Genomic DNA, 22042 nt, shown 5'->3' with positions numbered 1-22042 from the left:
GAGCTACCTCACAGTAGCACTCGCATCTACTGTGATGAAGTGCTTCGAGAGGTTGGTCATGGCTAGAATTAACTCCTCACTGAAAAAGGACCTGGACCCGCTGCAATCTGCTTACCACCACAACAGGTCTACATTGGACTCGCTGGCTCTCCACTTGGCTTTGGAGCACCTAGACAACAGCAATACGTATGTCAAGCTGCTGCTTATCAATTACAGCTCTGCGTTCAACACCGTCATCCCCTCAGTAATAATCAACAAGCTTCAAAACCTGGGCCTCTGTACCTCCCTCTGCAACTGGATCCTTGACTTCCTTATCGGGAGACCACAGTCAGTGTGGATCAGTGATAACGTCTTCTCCTCACTGACAATCAACACAGGCACACCTCAAGGACGCGTGCTTACCCCACTGCTCTACTCTCTCTACACTCACGACTGTGTGGCTAGGCACAGCTCAAATGCCATCTATAAATTTGCTGATGACACCACTGTCGTTGGCAGAATCTCAGATGGCAATGAGGTGGCATACAGGAGTGAGATAGATCAGCTGGTTGAGTGGTGTCGCAACAACAACCTCGCACTCAATGTCAGCAAGACCAAGGAATTGATCATAGACTTCAGAAAGGGGAAGTCAGGAGAACACACACCAGTCCTCAGTGAGGGGTCAGCAGTGCAAAGGATGAGCAGCTTCAAGCTCCTGGGTAAAGATATAGATCTTCTGATGGACACATAATTAAAGTAGAATCTGAAATATCATAAAACATTTTGAAAACAAGTTTCTATTTTTAAAATCCATTGCATTTGGAAATACTTATCTGGGAGAATCACAATCCACAGGCATCAGTGGATGAGGTAAAAGTTACAAAAATAAAAGAACAAAATTAAAGTTACACATCACTAAACAGGCGAACTGAGGGCCAAATAAAATTGAATAAGTATGATCCAATAGCCATTACAGAAACATGGCAGCAGATTGACATTGATTGGATTGGAATATTGAAGGGTGCATGGCATTTAGGAAGGATAGGAAGCTTGGTAAATGTGGAAGAGTAGTTCTGTTCATTTAATGCAAAGGAGAGGGACGGCCTAATTTTAGGAAATCAGGATGCAGAAGCGGTTTGGGTGGAGATGAAAAATAACCAAGGCAAGAAGTCAATTGTGAGAACAGTGTACAGGTTCCCTAATAGTAGCCATATGGTAGAACACAAGGAAGAAGTAACGGGAGCTTGTCAGAAAGGTATGGCAATAATCACGGGGGATCTTAATCTATATACACACCAGAATAATTGGACAGACAAAGGTAATCTAGGTGTGGAGTTTGTAAAGTGTACTCGGGATAGCTTCTTAGAAATGCACTTTCTGGAGAGCAAGCTATGCTAGAAGTAATGTTCTACAATGGGACAGGATTAATGAATGACCTCATTGTGAGGGCATCTCAAGGTAGCAGCAATTATAACTTTACACAGTGTGGGGAAGAGAAGAATGGGCCCAAGACTAGTATTTTGAACTTAAATAAGGGAACCGAAGAGGGCAATGAAAGCAGAGCTAGCTAAAGTGAACTGGCAAATGAGGTTAAGGGATCAGTCAGTGGAGATGCATTAAACACAGAAAACATTAGAAACACACAGGCCACAGCATTTGTGGAAAGCAAAACAATTAATACTTCAGGTCTGGGACCCTTTGCTGAAACTGGGAAAGAGAGAAAAACAAGTTAGTTTTCAGTAGGAAAAATGGTAGGGGAGGGATGGGAATCAGTCGAGATGCAGTCACAGACATAGAAGGGATCCTTCAGAATCACAGAGTAGATACATTCCTCGGAGAAAAAAAAATCCAAGGGGAACACATACAGAAAGACACTTAAAGAAAAAGCATACAAGTAGAAGGGGAGAAGATTGGACAGTGTGCAAAGATTAAAAAGAAATTAAGTATTAGAGTACAAGGTAAAGCTCATCAGAAATAAACAGATGGTGAGAGGGTTCAATAGATAGTTAAAAAGAGCTAACAAAGTACATGTTAGTCCTGTCAAAGTATCTGGGGAATTATTAATGAAAAACAAGGAGATGCAGATAAATTAAGAAGTAATTTTCCATTATTCTTAACTTTAGAGGATACAAGCAACATCCCAGAAACAGCTAATAATCAGGAATTGGAAGGGAGGGAGGAAGTGAGGAAAATATCACTGGAGCAGTGGTTTTGAGCAAATTGCTGAGGTTGCAAGCTAACGTGTCTTTGGGATTGGATGAACTTCATCTTAGGAACTTAAGAGGTGGCTGATGAGAGAGTTGATGTGTTTGTTTTAATTTTCTAAAATTCTTAAATTTTGGAAAGGTTCCACTAGATTGGAAAATTGTAACTCCTAACTAGTAAGGCACATGAACTTAAAGTGTTGATCAGCACATACAACTAGCATATTATTGCTTTCACAGAGACCCAGTTGCAAGATGGCCTTTTTCTGGTTGGCAAAATGCAATGAGTGAATCATACAGCATGGAAACAGGCCATTTGGTTCAACACATCCTCGCCAACCAGTGGGACCCTTCCATATTAATCCCATCACCCAGCACTTGATCCACAGACCTCTCTGCCTAAGTGATTTAAGTGTTCATCTGGACATTTCTTAAATGCTGTCAGCGACCCAGACCACTGTCTCAGCCGGTGTATTCCAGGTACCTACAACTCTCTGGGTGAAGAAGATCCTTCTCATATTCCCTTTGACCCTCTTCCCCCTTACCCTAAACCTCTATCCTCCATTTTTAACTACTTCTGATATGGGGAAAAGTTTCCTGCAGTCTACCATATCAATACCCCTCATAATTTGATATACTCAATTATGTTCCCCCTTCACCTCCTCTGCTTGAGGTTCAAAAGACCTAGCTTCTCCGGTCTCTCCTCATAACTGAACTGCTCCATCCCAGACAACATCCTGGTGAATCTACTCTGCACCCTTCTCAGCATTATCATATCCTTCCTATACCTTAATAGTCAGAACTGCATGCAGTACTCCATCTGAGGTCTGTCCAAGGTTTTGTAAAGTTGGAGAATTACCTTCCTTTTTCTGTATTCAACGCCCTGACTAATGAGGGCCAGTATCCCATATTCCTTCCTAACCACATTGTTTACCTGAGTTGCCGCCTATGGACTTGTACTCTGAGGTTCCTTTGTTCCTCAATACTCCCCAAAAGCCTACCGTTCATCGTGTATGTCCTAGCCTCATTAGCACTTCCAAAATGAATCACCTCACATTTGTTTGGTGTGCCAGAGAGATCAGTACTGCAGCTTCAACCTGGATGAAGGCACTGAAGGTATGATCACTAAATTTGCCGATGATACAAAGATCGATAGGACAGTATGAAGAGGACATAAGGAGGTTACAAAGAGATAGATAGGTCACATGAGTGGCAAAGATTTGTCAAATAGATTTTAATGTGGGGAAAATGTGAAATTTTTACTTTTAATACCAGTACTGACAAAGGAAAAAGCAAAATATATTTTGGTATCATAAAATGTCCACATATTATTTTAAATATTCCAAATCTTAAATATTTTTCTGAATGAATGAGACTTGAATCTTATAAAATTTAGTACATTGTGCAAATTCTCAGTTACTCCCGAATGAACAAGCCTAAACATATTTATTAATACTCAGGGCGCAGTGTTTAAATCAGTAATTCTGAGCAGGTTCCATTGGTGTGGATGGAAACAGCATATCATCAACAGCAATGTCCAAATTTACACCTTTTACTATGCACATGTGGAAGACAGAAGCTACTGTAAATTTCATTCAACAATCACAGCAGTGCTGCTGGCTTTACTATCAGTACAGTTGCAAACTCCCTCCCAGGACTAAGGAACTTGTTCTGCAAGTACAGAGGGCGCAGCAGGGAGAAAAAGAGGTTAGGTCACAGAAGGGCATCAAGCACATAGCAGTACCAGGTCAGTGGTCTGCCCAGTTTTCCTGATATTAAAAATGTTTGCTTTATCTTCACTAGACTTCAATAAAGATTTATCCTCAAGTACATTTCTCTGATCTACAAAGTCTCTCGTCAATTATTTCACAGCTGTCTTTTTGTAGCTCAAATGAAAGAACAACTCTTACCTATTTTTTAAATCAGCCTTTCAAAACTTGCCTTTCAAAGGAAGGATGCCTATTCCCTAGGGTTGTGGGGGATAGGGATGCAGATATATATTCCAATGCTTGTCAGAATGATGCTATTCACTAACCTTTCAGAAAACCATGACCTGTCTTTTACTGCTTTTACAGGTACTAAGCAAAAGGCAAGGATACACTACTGTGCCTGAACTGGTTGTGTTATCGATGAAACTACCATCATCCTCTAAAACTCTGAAGTTATAATTCAACTCAGAGCTTCAAGCTCCTCGAGTAACAAATTTCTATAGACATACTGTTGAAAGTATCCTGACTGGTTGCATCATGGTCTGGTACGGTAATTCGAATGTGCAGGAATGCAAAAGGTTCAGAGAGTAGTGGACTCTGCCCAATACATCACAGGCACATCTCTCCCCAACATCAGTAGTATCTACAGGAGGCACTGCCTCAAGAAGGGAACATCCATCATCAACGATCTCCACCATCCAGGCCATGCCTTCTTCTCACAGCTACCATTGGGCAGGATCTACAGAAGCCTGAAGTCCCACAACTCCAGGTTCAAGAACAGCTACTACTCTTCAACCATTCAGTTCTTGAACCAACTGGCAAAACCCTAATCACTACCATTTAGCAACACTATGACCACTTTGCACTAAAATGGACTTTGTTTTTTTGTTCTAATTGTGTTCTTTCTTGTATAAATTGTGTTTAATTTACGTTTTTTTTGTGCATCCTGCCTAAATGATGCTACGTGCTTGTGAAGCTGCTGCAAGTAAGTTTTTCATTGCACCTGTGCATACAAAAAACTCGACTTAAACTAAAACTGGACAGAGACAGTGAAGTATTTTCATATTCAGCATTTAGTATTCCATTGACAAATAGGCGTTCCTCTATGAAAAGAAATCCTTTACCTGGACCATGTGTACTATCCGGTGACAAGTTGTTCTTGCTATCAGTAATGTCCTTATGTGATGCCAGAAAGAGCACAACCTCTCCCTTTTCATTCTTAATTGGAACAATATCTAGCAGACACCAAAAGGATGCACCTGAAAAATCAAAAAAATTAATGTTAGTATAATTAATAGAAGAATTAGGCATGTAAGCCTGTGGCTTTAATAGCTACAGCTATTTAATAACTTTAATAAGACCAATGAGAAAATGTATGCAAGGAGTCCCTAGTTCACCTTCCCTTCACAATGAATCAAGGCACAGGCTTTTACTGTGTGCTAGGTGTGGGTGAAATCATAAACTCATTTATAATTTGATGTGTGCACAAAGATCAATGTTCAAGATCTGTTTCTGTATATACACCATTCAGCAAGTTAAGTTACTCATACACATGCTGTTAGCACACATTTCCTCTGCACTTTCCTCAGCAGTGGTGTGTTTGGCAAATTTGACCAAATGCAGGAAAACCCAAATGGCAAGAAGAATTATAGTTAGAGACCCCCTCTAGCAACCGCTGGTTATATGGATGTTGTGTCGTTTATGATTCTGGCTGGTCACATTTGATTGAGGAGGTTGGTAGTTGAACTGTTTACCATTTCTCTTCTATTGAGATGTGAGTTCTCCAGTATAACATGCCATTAGAGCACACCAGTGATTAGTTTGGCAGCTAATTATTAAAATAATGAAAAGTCATGCAAAACATCTAATTGTCTGCAGTCATCGTGGATTCAGAGGACTTTGACATCAAACAACATCAGCCTGCATGGAAATAATAACTTTAATATAGTCAAATATCTCAATTCACTTTTAAGTAATATTTGACACCCAGTCACATACATTAAAAAAAGGTCAGCTGACCAAAAGCTTGGTCAACAATGTAGGTTTCAAGAATTAGAGAGAGGCATTGAAACAAATAGGCTAAGGGTTCAGTCATGCAGCTAATTATGTCACATTAAACACTACATTTCCTCCCTTACCAACATAAATTGGAGCTTTCAAGTGCTTTGTTAATAGTAACAACAAAACTAGGAGCACATTGTGAATGAGATCACTAATTCAACAATTAAATAACCCATTCTGACCTGATGTCTTGGACACAGCATTTGTCAATCACAGTCTTTAATGCTAATTGATACTTTTCACCCATTGTTCTACAGCTATATGCAACAGGAAAGCATCTTTTTTTATGCAGCAAGTGTAGTGACTTGAAAGACTCTGCCTGCAGGGTGGTGGTGGAGATAATCAATAAATTCAAAAGGAAATGGGATCGGCACTTGAGGGAAATAAACTTAAAGGGATGGAGTGGGGGAAATGGACTGACTAGATTGCTCTATAGAGAACTGGCATCAACTTCTGTTCCATAACGATTCCACAACTCTGCAGAATGCCACCTTTGTTGCAAACTCAGGCAGTGTGCATTTGATGGTAGGCTCGTGATTGGCCAGACCAACCCTACATCCAATATTCTCAGAATCACCAACGTGCTCTCTGTGCCAAGCCATTCTCTACCACTGGAACACTGAGCACATCTGGATTTTACTAATTGCTTTCAAATCAATAGGAAATGGTAAAGCCAAGCACAGCTACTTACAAACACACACAATAAATATTTACCCTCATCCTACAATCTGATAAACATACAGACTTGCTCATGAAAATATAAGTGAAAGAATTTGAATTACTATGTTAGTGACTGATGAAGCAGATAACAGGTCAGAAGTTCCCAACATATCTTCAGACAGAAATCAAAAATATGGCTAATGCTCTGAGAAAGTGATGGCTACATTGTTCAGTTCACACAAGTTCATCAAAACAGGAACACCACCACAAGAGGTTCTTTTTAAAGAGAAACAAAGGACTGTAGATGCTGGAATCCAGATGAAAAACACCATGATGCTGGAGGAACTCAGCAGGCCAGGCAGCATCCGTGGAGAAAAGCAGGCAGTCAACGTTTCGGGTCAAGACCCGACCCGAAATATCGACCGTCTGCTTTTCTCCACAGATGCTGCCTGGCCTGCTGAATTCCTCCAGCGTCATCAGGTTCTTTTTAAAAATTACTTTTATTGGCTTTGTGCTTTTTCAGTTGAACAATCCAATCAGTCCACTCCTTTACTTTATCCCCCATAGCTCTACAAATTTTTCCTTTTCAGTTATTTTTTCCAAATCAATCTTGGAAGTTATGATTGTTGAATCTGCTCACTACATCATTTTAAGTATTGCATTCCAGATCAATGAAGTTTTGCTGCATAAAAATGATTCTCAACTTTCTTCCATTTCAATTATCTTAAATTGTTCTTTGGCTATCAACCTCCTGCCAATTGTTCCTATGTGAACAGTAGCAATACCATTGATGCCTCTCTATCATTTTCTACTTTAACTTCATCTTTCCTATTATGTTTCAATCATCAAAGGGGAAGTTGCAATTACAGCTGTTTATACCAAATGGGGTTTTACTTTAAAAATAAGACCTCCAAAGAGGCAGTCAGGAAATGTGACCTGGCTAGTTACCAGAGTTCATGCAGTGCATTGACAAGTGACATGGTTGTGATTATAATACAGCGTTCAGCTCGTAACATAGAAGAGTAGAGACAAAGGAAACATACCCTGCTGTCAGCTGTACATTTAAGTTACTGTAATCTCTCAATTTTAACTAAAAACTTTTCACTGTAGAATAAAGAATTCTGCACTCTTTATTATTTACTAATGACCTCTAGTCAGGACTCCGACATAGCTGGTGACAAGCAGGGGAAAGCACCAATCCTACGATCATCATTTTTTTCTCTTTTTAACCTGCATTCTTAGTTTTTTTTGTATTGCTGCTGTGCTTGGAAAGACAAACAAAGGAATGTCCCTTTGCGAAGCGGCATTTTGTTTTATTGCAACATGAAAGCGGGAAACCATAGGGAAGGAGGGAGACAGCAAAGATATTCCTCAGAGAAATGAAAAGGAGAGAAAGCAAACAAGGATGCTGAAGGAATTGACAGTGACAAGTTAAAAAGCATTTGTGAATACTGTACTCTATACAACTTTAGTCACTTAGAAAAATTCAAACCTGCATACAACGGTAAGTGCTATTGCTACATTACCTTCACTTTAACAGAATGAATTTTCGATGCATGCTGACACTATTATGAAGCTCATTAAGTGTCACTAATTGGTGATGAATTCCTAGGCGATCATATGCATTCATAGCGTAGACATAGCTGATACATATTTTAATATTTTGAGCGACATCATATAGTTTTGCTTAGTATAGAATTCATCCATTGTGAAAATCTTACGGTGAAGTTCTTTGATGAAGCATACAAAAGTATAATATTATGTTCCAAAATTATCTCACAGAATAATGAGAGCAAATAATGGTTGTCAGTGCTAACATATCTCCCTGCATCTCTTCAGCTGTGAATTATACTTCGTATTGGTTCCCTCCCCTACTATACTCCTATGACACATGAAGACAGCTGGAATGTTGCTGACAAGTACAGCTGTGCCCCTGATCTAAGGCTCCACACCACCTCGCTGGTGACAGGTCTGACTGACCTCCTGAGACTAACCTCAGGAAAAGAGGATCCCACCACATCTATGCTATTTAGGATGCAGTATAATTTTTGGGCAACAGTATGTTACATGGAAAAAAAGATCTTGGTATTTGCCTGAAGCAGTGGATTTGCATGATTTTCTGAATAATATAAGTGAGTTAAATAATCTAATATCATCCATTGGTCTGATGCACACCACTAATTTCTCCCAAAGTATATCAACTCAGCTATGCAAAAGCATGCTAATCAATGAGATACCAATTTTATTATGTATAGGGAAATAGACAAAGTTGGCTAGAAATCATTTGTTGGTGAATAATTAAGGAGTTAAATGGTCCCTTATCCCTCTGGCCACTCCCCCCTGTTCCCTCCCCCCTTTGTTTTCCCTTATCCCTCTGTTTCCCTTATCCCTCTGGTCCCATTAGCCCTTCCCTTTCCCTTCCCCAGCCCTTACGACCAGCTCATCACCCACACCTTCCCCCCTCTGGTTCCCCACCTCTTTCCCTTTATTCCATGGTCCACTGTCCTCTCCTCTCAGATTCCATCATCTTCAGCCCTTTGCCTCTTCCACCTATCACCTCCCAGCTTCTCACATCATTCCCACTTCACCCCCTCCCCCACCTACCTATCTTCCCCCTCTCACCTGGATTTACCTATCACCCACCAGCTCGTGCTCCTCCCACTCTGCCAAACCTTTTATTCTGGCTTCTCCCCTCTTCAGTCCTGATGATGGGTCTCAGCCCAAAATGTCGACCGTTCATTTCCCTCCATAGATGCTGCCTGACCTGCTGAGTTCTTCCAGCACTTTTTGTGTGTTGCTCCAGATTTCCAGCATCTGCAGTCTCTCTCATGTCTCCAGTTAAATTAACCTGTTTGGATAAACAACTGAAACTTGCATATCTAAAAATAAGACTATAAAAAGTAACCTAACCACATGGTGAAATGAAAGCAATTGTTATTAACTTAATTCAAAATTACAGCCTTCTTAAGGCAATTTTAAACCATCAAATGTAGAATCAGGCACAGTAAAGTGAACCAAAAATCATGATCTTTCATTGAAAATATGGAACAGCATTGAGCTATTTAGTCCCTCGAGCCTGTTCTGCTGTTCAGTAAGATAACGGCTGATCTATTTTCCTACCCTTTTCCCCAAATCCCTTAACTGCTTTGGTTGGCTGAAATCTATCAAGTTCAGATATAAATCTAACAATTGATTTAGTATCAGCAGCCAAAGTGTTACATCTGTCTCTAGGTCTTTCCTAATCACTCCTGAAACACTTGGCTTATATTTTTAGCCAATGCCCCTAGCTCTCCAAACAGTGGAAATACTTTCCCTCTACCTACCCTATTATAGAGTCATACAGCATGGAAACATGCCCTTCAGCCCATCATGTTTGTACAAGCTATCAAGTACCTATCTATACTAATTCCATTTTCAAGCACTCAGCCTGAAGCCTCCTCTGCCATGGCATTTCAAATGCTCATCTAAGAACTTCTCAAATGTTGTGAGAGTAGCTGCTGTCATCTCCCCTCAGGCAGTGAGATCCAGATTTCAACCCACCCTTCAGCTGACGAAATCCTTCAATCCCCTCTAAACTCCCATCTCTTACCTTAAACCCATGCCTTCTAGCTATAGAGACCTTTGCTCAGGGGAAAGTTATTACCATCCATGCTATCTATGCCCCTCATAATTTGTTAAATATCAGTCAGGGTGGCACAGTGGTGCAGCTAGCAGAGCTGCTGTCTCATAGTAGCAGAGAGCTAGGTTCAATCCAGATGTTTGTCTGTGTGGAGTTTGCACATTCTCCCTGTGACCACCTGGGTTTCCTCCGGGGGCGCTGGCTTCCTTCCACGTCCCAAAGATGTGGAGGTTGGTAGTTTAACTAGCCACTGTAAATTGCCCCTCATGTAGGTGAGTACTAAAAATGTGGGAAGAATAAAAAGGGAATTACTGTAGGATTAGTGTAAATGGATGGTTGACAGTTGACATAAACTCAGTGGACAATGGGCTTGTTTCCATGCTGCATCTCTCTTTGACTCTGAGATTCTCTCTTCAGCCTCCTCCACACCAAGGAAAATAAACCCAGCCCATCCAGTCTCTCCTTATAAATGAAACATTCCATTCCAGGCAACATCCTGGTGAATCTCTGCATTCTTTCCACTAGTTTATTGTTTTTGACTACAGCTCTGCCTTCAATACTATAATTCCAAGCAAACTCACCTCCAAACTCCTCAACCTGGAACTCAACACCTCCCTTTGCAGCCAGATCCTTGACTTCCTGACCAACAGACTGCAATCAGTAAGGACAGGCAGCAACATCTCTGCCACGATTATCCTCAACACTGATCCCCGACAAGGCTGTGTCCTCAACTCCTACTTTACTCCCTATATACTTAGGACTGTGTGACCAGATTTGGCTCTAATTCCATCTACAAGTTTGCAGATGACACCACTGTAATGGGCTGAATCTCAAATAATGATGAGTCAGAGTATATGAAGGAGGTAAAAAGCCTAGTGGCATGGTGTTGTGTCAACAATCTTTCCCTCAATGTCAGCAAAACAAAAGAGCTGGTCACTGACTTTCGGAAGGCGGGGTGGTGCATATGTTTCTGTTTACATCAATGGTGTGGAGGTCGAAAAGGTTGAGAGATTCAAGTTCCTAAGAGTGAATATCACCAATAGTCTGTCCTGGTCCAACCACATAGATGCCACAACCAAGAAAGCACACCAGTGCCCCTGCTTCCTCAGGAGGCTAACGAAATTTGATCATCACCAATGTTTATAGATGCACTATAGAAAACATCCTATCTGGATGCATCACGGCTTAGCAAGAAACTGCAGAGAGTTGAGGACATAGCTCAGCACATCACAGAAACCAGCCTCCCCTCTGTTGACTCTATCTTCTTGCTGCCTTGGTAAAGCAGCCAACATAATCAAAGACCCCACTTAACCTGGACATTCACTCCACTCTTCCCATTGGGCAAAAGATACAAAAGCCTGAAAGCACCTACCACCAGGTTGAAGGACGGCTTCCATCCTGCTGTCATAAGACGATTGAACAGTCCCCTAGTATGATGAGATGGACTCTTGACCTCACAATTTACTTTGTTATGGTCTTGCACCTTATAGTCTTCCTGCACTGCATTTTCTCTGCAACTATAACACTTTATTCTGCATTCTGTTATTGTTTTTCCCTTGTACTACCCCAATGTACTGACGTGATGAAATGAACTGGATGGATAGCATGCAAAACAAAGTTTTTCACTGTACCTCGGTTCATGTGACAATAATGAACCAATTTAGAATCACATCCTTCCAATAATGTGCAACCAGAACTGCAGGTCATATTCCAGCTGTTGTTTAACTAATGTTTTATAGAGTGGTACCATAACCTCCTTGCTTACTCTTTTATTCTATATCCTGGATAATGAAGGCCACTCTCCCATTTGTTTTCTTAATCACTTTGCCTACAGGAATCCTTGGACAGGTACACCAAGGTCCCTGTTTCTCAATACTTCCAAGGGTCCTATCATTCATTCCGTCTTTTCTGAAAGTCTTCCCAAATGCATCATCTCACATCTTTCAAGATTGAATTCCATCTGCCATTTCTCTGCTCATCCTACCTACTCAACAATATTGCTCTGTAGCCAAAGATTACGTCCTCACTGTTAACAACACCACCGATTTTCAGTGTCATCTGTGATAACACAAATTCATACATTTAAAACTATATCATTAACATCTATAACAAACAACAACTGTTACAGCAGAGATCCCTGTGGGATATTACTGGTCACAGGCTTCTTCAACCATCATTCTCTGACTTTTATTACCATGCCAATTTTGGATTCAATGTGCCAAATTGCCTTGGATCCCATCAGCTCATTTCTTTTAGATTATATATCAGTTCCTTGTGGAATCTTAAAAACTTAATCAAATAACCTTCTAAATTTCAGGGAATATAACCCGAATTCTGTATTCCCTCTTTGTTATTCAACCTTTGGAGTTGAGGTGTCATTCTGCTATATAAGTGTTGCAACATTGCTTTCCATCCAGGTGCAAAGTACTGTTCTTAAAATACCAAACCGAATATTAAAGGTGTGATCTAACTTGGGCTTTCCACAGTTGCTGCGTAATTTCTATTCCCTTGTACAGTCCACTAGACGAAGGCCAGCATGGTATTATACTTTTTGATCACTTTCTGAACCTGTCCCTGGCATTTTAATGATTTGATTGCAAAGACCAACAACTCTATTTGGATCTCCATGACTTCCAGCTTTTCACCATTTCACTAGGTATTCATTTCCATCCTTTTTAGGTCCAAAGTAGATTGAATCTAAATTGAGATCCATTTGTCACTTTTTTGTGAACTTGCTTAATAAACTAGAATCACAGAATCATTGTGGCTACTCAGCTCATTGAGTCCATGTTGGCTCCTTACTGAACAATCCAGTCAATTCCATCCCATTGGTCTTTACCTGTTGCTCTACAAATTAGTTTCCTTCAAGTACCTATCCAATTTCACTTTGAAAGATTGATTTTATTTCACCACGTTTACTGGAGCATTCCTGATCACAAACTGTCTCTGTGTAAAAAAGTTTTCCTCACGTCTCCAGTGCATTTCTTGTCCATCAACTTAAGCAGTCTCCTTGACCTTGAACAATCTCCACATGGGGAAAGCTTAACTTGTTTATTCCACCTAAACTTGTCATGATCTTCTATGAAAACAAGGCAGCATAGAGAGCATCAAACAAAAGAGGGCATGGGTTTAAGGTGAGAGGAGCTTTAAAGGGGATCTGGGGGAGTGTTTGTACACAGAGAGTGCTTGATATTTGTAACTTGTTGCCAGTGGAGGTGGAGTCACATATAATCATTACATGTAAGAAACAATTAGAAAGGCTCTTAAATAAGCAAGGCATAGAAGCACATCAACCTAATGCAGGAAAATGGGATTAATATGGATCGGCAGAGTGGTTGACATGGATGTGGTGGGATAAAGGGCCAGTTTCTGTGCTGTATAATTCTATAACTACTCTTATCAAATTTCCTCTCAAATTCTTTGCTCCAAAATGAATAAGCTAAGTTTCTCCAGCGTAACCTTGTGGTTGCAATCCCTTGATGCTGGAAATCTTTCTTGCAACTGCTCTGGGACCTTCATATGCTTCCTAAGGTGTGACCTAGCAGTGTTTTATAATGGCTCAAAGTAGCTATCCTGCTTTTGCATTGTGTGTCAATATCTTGACATAATTTAGTGCATCCATCTACACTGCTTACAAGAAAATCTATCTTTGTGTCATCAGCAATTTTGAATAAGCAGCTTTTAATCTCTCGTTTATCAATTTGCTCAATAGTTGTGGCTCCAACTTGGACCACAGAGACATCTTGTCAAAATTACCTGCTCATTATCCCTACTCAGTATTCTGCAGCTCAGTCAACTTCTTAGCCAGGTCCATCACTTACAATCAGTTCTCGGAGCATATTTGTCAGATGGACATTCTTGGTCTCATCCTATCACAGACATTCCCTGTGTTCTTCCTGCCCCTTCCCCTTCTGGTTTTATCACTATTCCAGGACTGCTTAAAGGTCATCAACCTAAAACAACAAATCTATATCTCTCACCACAATGCTGCCTGAGGGCAGTGGAGAAGTTGGGGAGTTGGGGAGAGTGGAGGGAAGGAGGGAGAGAATGGAGGGAAGGGGGAAGAGTGGAGGAGGAGAGTGGAGGGAAGAGAATGGAGGGAGGAGAGAGAATGGAGGGGAGGGAGGGGAGAGAATGGAGGGGAGGGAGGGGAGAGAATGGAGGGGAGGGAGGGGAGAGAATGGAGGGGGTGGACGGGGAGAATGGGGAGGGGGAGAGTGGAGGGAAAGATGGGAAGTGGAAAGGAGGAATGAGGAGGAGAGTGGGAGCGGGCAGAGTGGGGGAGGGGGAGTGGACGGATGGGGAGAGTGGTGGAAGGAAGGGGGGGAGAGGAAGGAGGGAGGGAGGAGGAGAGTGGAGGGAGGGGGTGGAAGAGTGGGGAGAGTGTGGGTGGGTGAGGGGGAGAATGGAGGAAAGGGTAGAGTGGAGGGAGAGTTGAGGGAGGGGTAGAGTTGGGGAGGGGAAGAGTGTGCAGAGGGAGAGTGGAAAGGGGAAAGTGGAAAGGGGGAGAGTGGATGGGGAGAGGGAAGGGGAGAGTGGAGGGAAGGGTGGCACAGTGGAGGGTAAGAGAGAGGGGGAAAGAGAGAGGGGGGAGAGAGAGGGGGGAGAGAGAGGGGGGAGAGAGAGGGGGGAGAGAGAGGGGGGAGAGAGGGGGGGAGAGAGGGGGGGAGAGAGGTGGGGAGAGAGAGGGGGAGAGAGAGAGGGGAGAGAGAGAGGGGGAGAGAGAGAGGGGGAGAGAGAGAGGGGAGAGAGAGGAGGGGGAGAGAGAGGAGGGGGAGAGAGAGAGGGGGGAAGAGAGGGGGGGAGAGAGAGGGGGGAGAGAGAGAGGGGGAAGAGAGAGAGGGGGAGAGAGAGAGGGGGAGAGAGAGGGGGAGAGAGAGGGGGAGAGAGAGAGGGGGAGAGAGAGGGGGAGAGAGGGGGAGAGAGAGAGGGGGGAAAGAGGGGGAAGGGGAGAGAGAGATGGACAGAGAGATAGATGGAGAGAGGGAGACAGAGGTGTTCACATGGGAGAATGCAATGTTCTAATTAGCTTGAAGATCTCAATGAAGCAAATCATCTGGTCAATGCCAGTGTTTATGCCAGGGGTTACCCAGTAGCAGATCCTGTTTCCAGCACTTGCATCAGCCTAAGTCAGCACCCCTCACCCACTCCCACCACCATCACCCCTCCCCCCACCACCATGGCCCCCCTGCCCACCCCAACATCTGTGGCTGTCCTGTGCTACTCTGGTCCAAGTATAATCTCCTGCCTTCTCCCCGTAACCTGTGACACCCTTACTAATCCAGAACCTATCAACTTCCGCTTTAAATATACCCAGTGAAATATATCCTAGGCCCTGTGGTCTTAAAACAACTCTGCTTTGGGGAAAAGATGTCCGCGGCTATGGCCCTCATAAGTCCATACACCTCTATCAGGTCACTCCTCAGCTTCCTCCACGCCAAGGAAAACAGACCCAGCCTATCGAGTCTCAGAAGAAATTCAGTAACACAAAACCAATTCATCTCATGTCTGTGGGCAACACTTTAGATTTGATTACTTAAATAAATATACCATTATTAAGAAATATACATGTTAGGTAATTAACAGTCCTGTTCAACAAATTTTTAACAAAGATCAGATTGGACAGTACTATGACTATGTAGCCCTGATCTTTCCATTTTCTCCATTTAGTTTGCTGAGCTTTGTACTGATCCAGCTTTGTTCCCCGAATCTTTCCATTTCAACTTTCAAACCATAAACTCTCCAATTTTGTTCTGCCTGCATTCTCCCTGTTGTATCCTTCACTACTTTCTTGTTCTATCTTTGTGATTTATTTCCCTTTACTCCTCGTTTCCCTGTTCCGTGCTATCTTTTTCCTTCCCTGCATTAGTTTCATCCCATAATTTTATTTTATTAGGTCTCTCCTAGCTGTGGTGTGCAATGTTGTTATGATGTCCTTTTTAGTTCCCAGTTCAATTCCTGTGATCTCATTGTCCTTGACTCTGTTCTGAGTTGTATCCATGCAGTCTTACAATTCTATCCATTTCCATCTTTCAAATTATGTTATAGGAGATTAGCCTCATAAGGTGTATGCACTGGAACAGCCTACAGCCACCTGCATTCCCCCTCCCCCCCAGTCCAATCTTCACCATAAACATTACTTAACATATTGCTATCATATAAACAGCTACAAAACATTGATTTTTCCAACCCTCTGATGCATGTGCACTTAATTTATTATCTGTATTGGTATTAATTTATTATTGTCACATATATCGAGACACAGTGAAAAGTTTTTGTTTTGCGTACCATCATGCCATATATTTTACAAGGATGTTGCCGGGACTTGAGGACCTGAGTTGAATAGGTTAGGACTTTATTCCCTGGAGTGCAAGAGAATGAAGGGAGATCTTATAGAGGTATACAAAAATATGAGGGGTATAGACAGGCTGAATGTGTGCAGGCTTTTTCCCCTCAGGTTGGGTGAGACTAGAACTAGAGGACATAGGTTTAGGGTGAAAAGTGATATAGAAAAGGGGAATCTGAGGGGGAACTCCTTCACTCAGATGGTGGTGCGAGTGGTAGATTGTAACATTAAAGAAAAGTTTGGATAGGTATGTGGATGGGAGGGGTTTGGAGGGATATGGTCCAGGTGCAGGTAGAAGGGACTGGGCAGAAGATCATGCAGGATGGACCAGGTGGGCCGAAGGGCCTGTTTATGTGCTGTAGTTCTCTATGACTTTACATAATTACATTAAGGTAGCAAAAAGAAAACACAAAAAGTAAAAAACAGTAACAAAGAAAAAAAGTAAGAAGAAAACAGAATGCAGAATATAGTGTTACAGTTGCAGTGAAATTGCAATGCAGATTGTCACGTACCAGCAACAAAAGAAACACACCGAGTCATGTATATGTGTTAAAAAACTATTTTATTAATAACTACTTATGATAATAAGAAAAATAAAAGTAAAAATGTTAGTATGTTAGAAGTAAAAATGTTAAATTTTAAACATTAACCCCAAAAATTAAACTCAAAGTGTGTGTGTGGCAAATTCCCAAACTCCAAGTCCAGGAATAGTTCTAAAAGTTCAGTTCAGCAAGCTGTAAGGTGAAACATGAGCAAAGGCTTCTGCAAAAGCCACCGTTGACTGAAGACAAAATGTAGAGAGAAAATAGAGAATAATTACGAAATCCAAATGTTCCACGATGGAACCCACACGACACTTCAGTGTCTACTCAGCAGTGACTACTCCACTGCTTTGTTCCAAAGCATCTGCCACCCTGAAAAGGCACTCGAATCATGGCCGTCCACACAAATACCTGCTTCCTTCTACAGGTTAATGACAAAGTGGACTCCACCGGATTATTCCAAAAATCCATACGTGGATTGTAGTGACAGACACAGTTATTGTTTTTCATCCATCGATAGAGACTAGCAGGCTGGTGTCTCTCTCTTTCCTCTCCTCCTCTGACTGTCTCTGACTGCTCCAAAAACGTCATTACATCCTTATCTTCTGTTGTCGTCATCACACCCCACACACACACACACACACCTCTATCTTAAAGGGACATTCACCAATAGTAACCCAGTCCGTAACAAGATAGACAAATAAAGTGTAAGGGCTACAACAAGGTAGACTGGGAGATCAAGAGTTCAACTTTTAATGTATGAGAGGTCCGTTCAAGACTCTGATAACGGTGGGATAGAAGCTGTCCGAGTCTGGTGGTACTTCTGGGCTGCCCAGTTTTCAGCATCTTCCCATAAAATCCTAGCCAGAACCAATTCAAAGTGTGTCAGCAGTCTCTATGTTAATGGTCTTCTCAAAATTTTGTATCTTCTGCCTGACGGGAGAGGGGAGAAGAGAGAATGACCAGGGTAGGAGGAGTCCTTGATTATGTTAGCTGCTTTCCCAAGGCAGTAGGAAGTGTAGACAGAGTCAACAGAGGGGAGGCTGGTTTGTGTGATGGACTGCACTGCATTCACAACTCTGCAATTTCTTGCGGTCTTGGGCAGAGCAGTTACCATACCAAGCTGCGATGCATCTGGACAAGATGGTTTTTATGGTGCATCTGTAAAAATTTAGAATGTAGGGCCTCAAGGAGGGAGGTAAGAGGGAATATGCAATGCATATATTGTATTGGTATTTTCCCAAACTTAGAGAAAGCTTTAATAAAAAATTTACCACTGTTAACCAAAACTTCTTCATATTCATACACAGGTAGTCTCCACAGGACCTGTATACTTAAAGTTGAAATGAAGATTGTCATAATTGCATTGAACAAGTCTGTACTACTTGTTCAGTGAATTAGTTAAGAAAGGAGAATTCAACTGCTTACATTGCTAAATACTGGCACCATATAGTGCCTGCAGAACTTTAATTATCCACCTAATTTTCTTTTGTTTGCATCCCAGGGAGCAAAAAGATGTGTCATACTATGCCAGTGAAGGTAATGAAAACTAGAATAATTCATTGGAAACATGAAACCCTGTTATTAATGTTACTTTACAATTTTAAACTTAAATTACTTAAATTATAAATATTTATCAATTTGTTTTTATGAATGTCAAGTTTTTAGTTTGTATTATTTAGGGAAATACATTATTTAGGAGATAATTTTTAGCACATGATTCTTAGAGAATAGATGTGAAATGATTAATTCATCAATTAAGAAACTGAACTATATTATTGAAACAAAGTTCAATAGGATAAGTAATTTGAAAGCAGATTAGGAACAGGAATGAGAATTTCTATTGGGAACTGAGTTTGAATACCAGAGGAAATCAGGATCAGGGACAGTGAAGATCATCCTGTCTTCTTACCCACTAGAAACCTGACAAGAATTCACCTCACTGATTTAAAACTGCTCACTTGAATTTTCAGCAAAAGCCCCTCCCAAAAACTGGTGGAGTCCTTTGTGAATGATTTTGGATCCTGATAGCATCATATTGACCCTGAGTGGTGGCCTATGGGGAGGGGCTAGTAAAGCTGTCCTGCTAGGTGATGACTGCAAGTAGTCTAGCTAGGTAGAAAAAAGTCCAAATAGGTGAGCTTGTGTTTACTATCGACATGGGACCACTTGGAACATGAGTGCTCAAGGAGGAGAACTTAGGACTCCAGTGCCACAGGAACCACAGAGAGGGGACACCACAAAAGCAATCTTGCCAATTTGGTGTCAGATAAATGGCTTCTGGGCTGCCCAGTTTTCAACATCTTCCCATAAAATCCCAGCTGGAACCAATTCAAAGTGTGTCAGCAGTCCCTAAATTAATGTCTTCTCATTCTGCCTCAGGCTGGTGGGAAATTAACTCACTTGCGCATTTCCATATTCGTAACCATGGGCAATTAAGACCTAAGGCTGGCTTCAACTGATTCCAGGAACAACTTAGCCCTGGAGCACATAATTAGCATCATGGTACAGAAAGAGGTTATTTGGTCCATAGTCTGCACCATCTCTCACAGAACTATTTATTCAATTCTTTTTCCATCATTATGTCCTGTGTTTTTTTTTCCCCTTTAAACGTTCTTTTCACCTCTGATAGTGGTTGACATTCCATTTAATAAGCTCGTGTGTAGAACCAAACCTTTCCTTTTTGTATGGAGTTATCTGGTGATCACCTTGCTGATGAATGAAAACAATACTTCTCTCTTTCCCAAACAAGAATTCTTCATCATTTTAAATGTTACAATTAGATTATTTCTTAACACCTTTGGTTTTGGAGCTTTCCTCATATCTCCAGCTTTCCATTTATGGGATCATCTCAATGAATCTCTCCAATACCTTCCTTTTGCATTGACCTCTGACTTGAAGTAAGGACCTCAAGACTGGGTGTAATATTTCTCCATACAGCATTAACATTTAGCAATATCTGTTTGTCTTTTTACTCTATATCGAAGTTTATAAAAGCTTTGTCAATCATTCCTGTCACTTGCTTTTCAATTTCTCTTTGATTTTTGCCATTTAACTCAGCAAAGGAAAAGTTTGAGATTGCTGTTTGCTTGCTGGGACAGTCACCATCCGATTTTGCTGCCATGGTGAGGATCCGGGCTTGCAGTACACTTTCACAGAGAAAACAGTGCAGAAGGGGAGCTCTTAATGGGCAATGAGGTCATTGGAAAAAGGAAATATTATCTTGTGGATCTTGCGGACAGGAAAGTTGTCTAGTTGCTTTAAAAAAGCATAGTGGAGATCTGTGACTGAAACTTGGGTTTGTTACTGAGTGCTCTATTCAAGTAGAGTGGCTGTTCCTGGGGTTTCAGGTAGGCACCAAGAGAAGTCTGACCTCTACAGTACGATCACACATTCCCTCACACCAGACTATGAATGAAGTCAATATGCTTACATTTCAAAGCAGGTTGAAAACTTGTGTGTTCCTCTATCAACTTAAATTTTCTTGATGGGCTACTAGAAATGACATGAGCAAGTTGGGAACTCATCAGCTCTCTGCAAGATTACTTTCAATGCATACTGTGCCTGTTCTACATGATTTCAGTGTGGACAAGCTGTTGGCATATTTTTCTTGTAGGCATGGTTTACAAATGTGAAACTCCAAACAGTTCATAGAATCATAGAACAGTACAGCACAATACAGGCCCTTCGGCCCACAATGTTGTGCCGACCTTTAAACCTCACCTAAGTCTATCTAACCCCTTCCTCCCACATATCCCTCTATTTTAAATTCCTCCATATGCTTATCTAGCAATCCCTTGAATTTGACCAATGTACCTGCCTCCACCACTGCCCCAGGCAGCGCATTCCATGCCCCAACCACTCTCTGGGTAAAAAATCTTTGTCTGGTATCTCCGTTAAACTTCCTACTCATTACTTTAAAGCTATGCCCTCTTGTATTGAGCATTGGTGCCCTGGGAAAGAGGCACTGGTTGTCTATCTATTCCTCTTAATATTTTATATACCTCTATCATGTCTCCTCTCATCTTCCTTCTCTCCAAAGAGTAAAGCCCTAGCTCCCTTAGTCTCTCCTCATAATCCATACTCTCTAAACCAGGCAGCATCCTGGTAAATCTCCTCTGCACCCTTTCCAACGCTTCCACATCCTTCCTATAATGAGGCGACCAAAACTGGACACAGTACTCTAAGTGTGGTCACTCAAGCCCCCCCAAATTTCTCCTTTGCCATTAAGGAATTTTTAAAAAAAATGACGCGAGTGCATCAACAGCAAAGGATACAAAAGTTAAACAGGTCTATCTGATATCCTTTCAGTGTTTTCAGTCTTCACAGAATACGCAACCTATTATTTTACTGCAGGACAACTACTAAAGCAAGGCATGAGTTTTCAATTGACAGACATCAACACCACATTAATGTTACTTATATGATACCAATGGGTTGTTGCGAGGTACCTTAATGTTCCTTGTGCAAATCCTTTCCACAGGTTAATGGTGCTATTATTCAATTCTACTTCAGTGATATTAGAGCGCATGCGTGCGTGATCTCCAGCCACATGCTTTTGGTGTCATTGGAAGGCTTCTTCCTCCCATTAGCAGGGAGGATTCCCTCCTTGTGAGTGCCTACAGATCCCAGCATGACGGCCCAAGGCATTGAAGTTTGTCATGGGAAATATGGTACCAACTCATAGATTCAGTGCTTAAGTTAGCTTAATGGTCTCCTCAGATCAGGAAAGTGAGTACAATGGCACATAGGCAAAAATGCACATTGCTTCAAGTCCCATTGTCCCACTTCCTTGCATTCTGATCCCAAACAAAATAATAAAGCAAATATTATTTTTACAATTTCCCTTTAATTGGTGGGATTGAAACTGACTCATCTAAATGTTGTCATGACGACTCAGTGTAATTGGTCAGGAAACCTGG

At 41.5% G+C, this 22042-nt stretch overlaps 1 protein-coding gene across 1 annotated transcript in view; it reads right to left on the bottom strand.

Annotated features, from left to right (window-relative positions):
• The window catches only part of kcnh3 (potassium voltage-gated channel, subfamily H (eag-related), member 3), a 518086-nt gene that overhangs the window by 245059 nt on the left and 250985 nt on the right, over positions 1 to 22042 (bottom strand). Inside the window, exon 3 of the mRNA XM_052023088.1 lies at positions 5017 to 5151. Coding sequence (XP_051879048.1) covers positions 5017 to 5151 — 135 coding nt within the window. The remainder of the gene's footprint in view (positions 1 to 5016; positions 5152 to 22042) is intronic.

Source organism: Pristis pectinata, chromosome 1 (assembly GCF_009764475.1).
Source record: "Pristis pectinata isolate sPriPec2 chromosome 1, sPriPec2.1.pri, whole genome shotgun sequence".
Classification (NCBI taxonomy): Eukaryota; Metazoa; Chordata; class Chondrichthyes; order Rhinopristiformes; family Pristidae; genus Pristis; species Pristis pectinata.
This window is presented reverse-complemented; position numbering and strand designations above follow the sequence as displayed.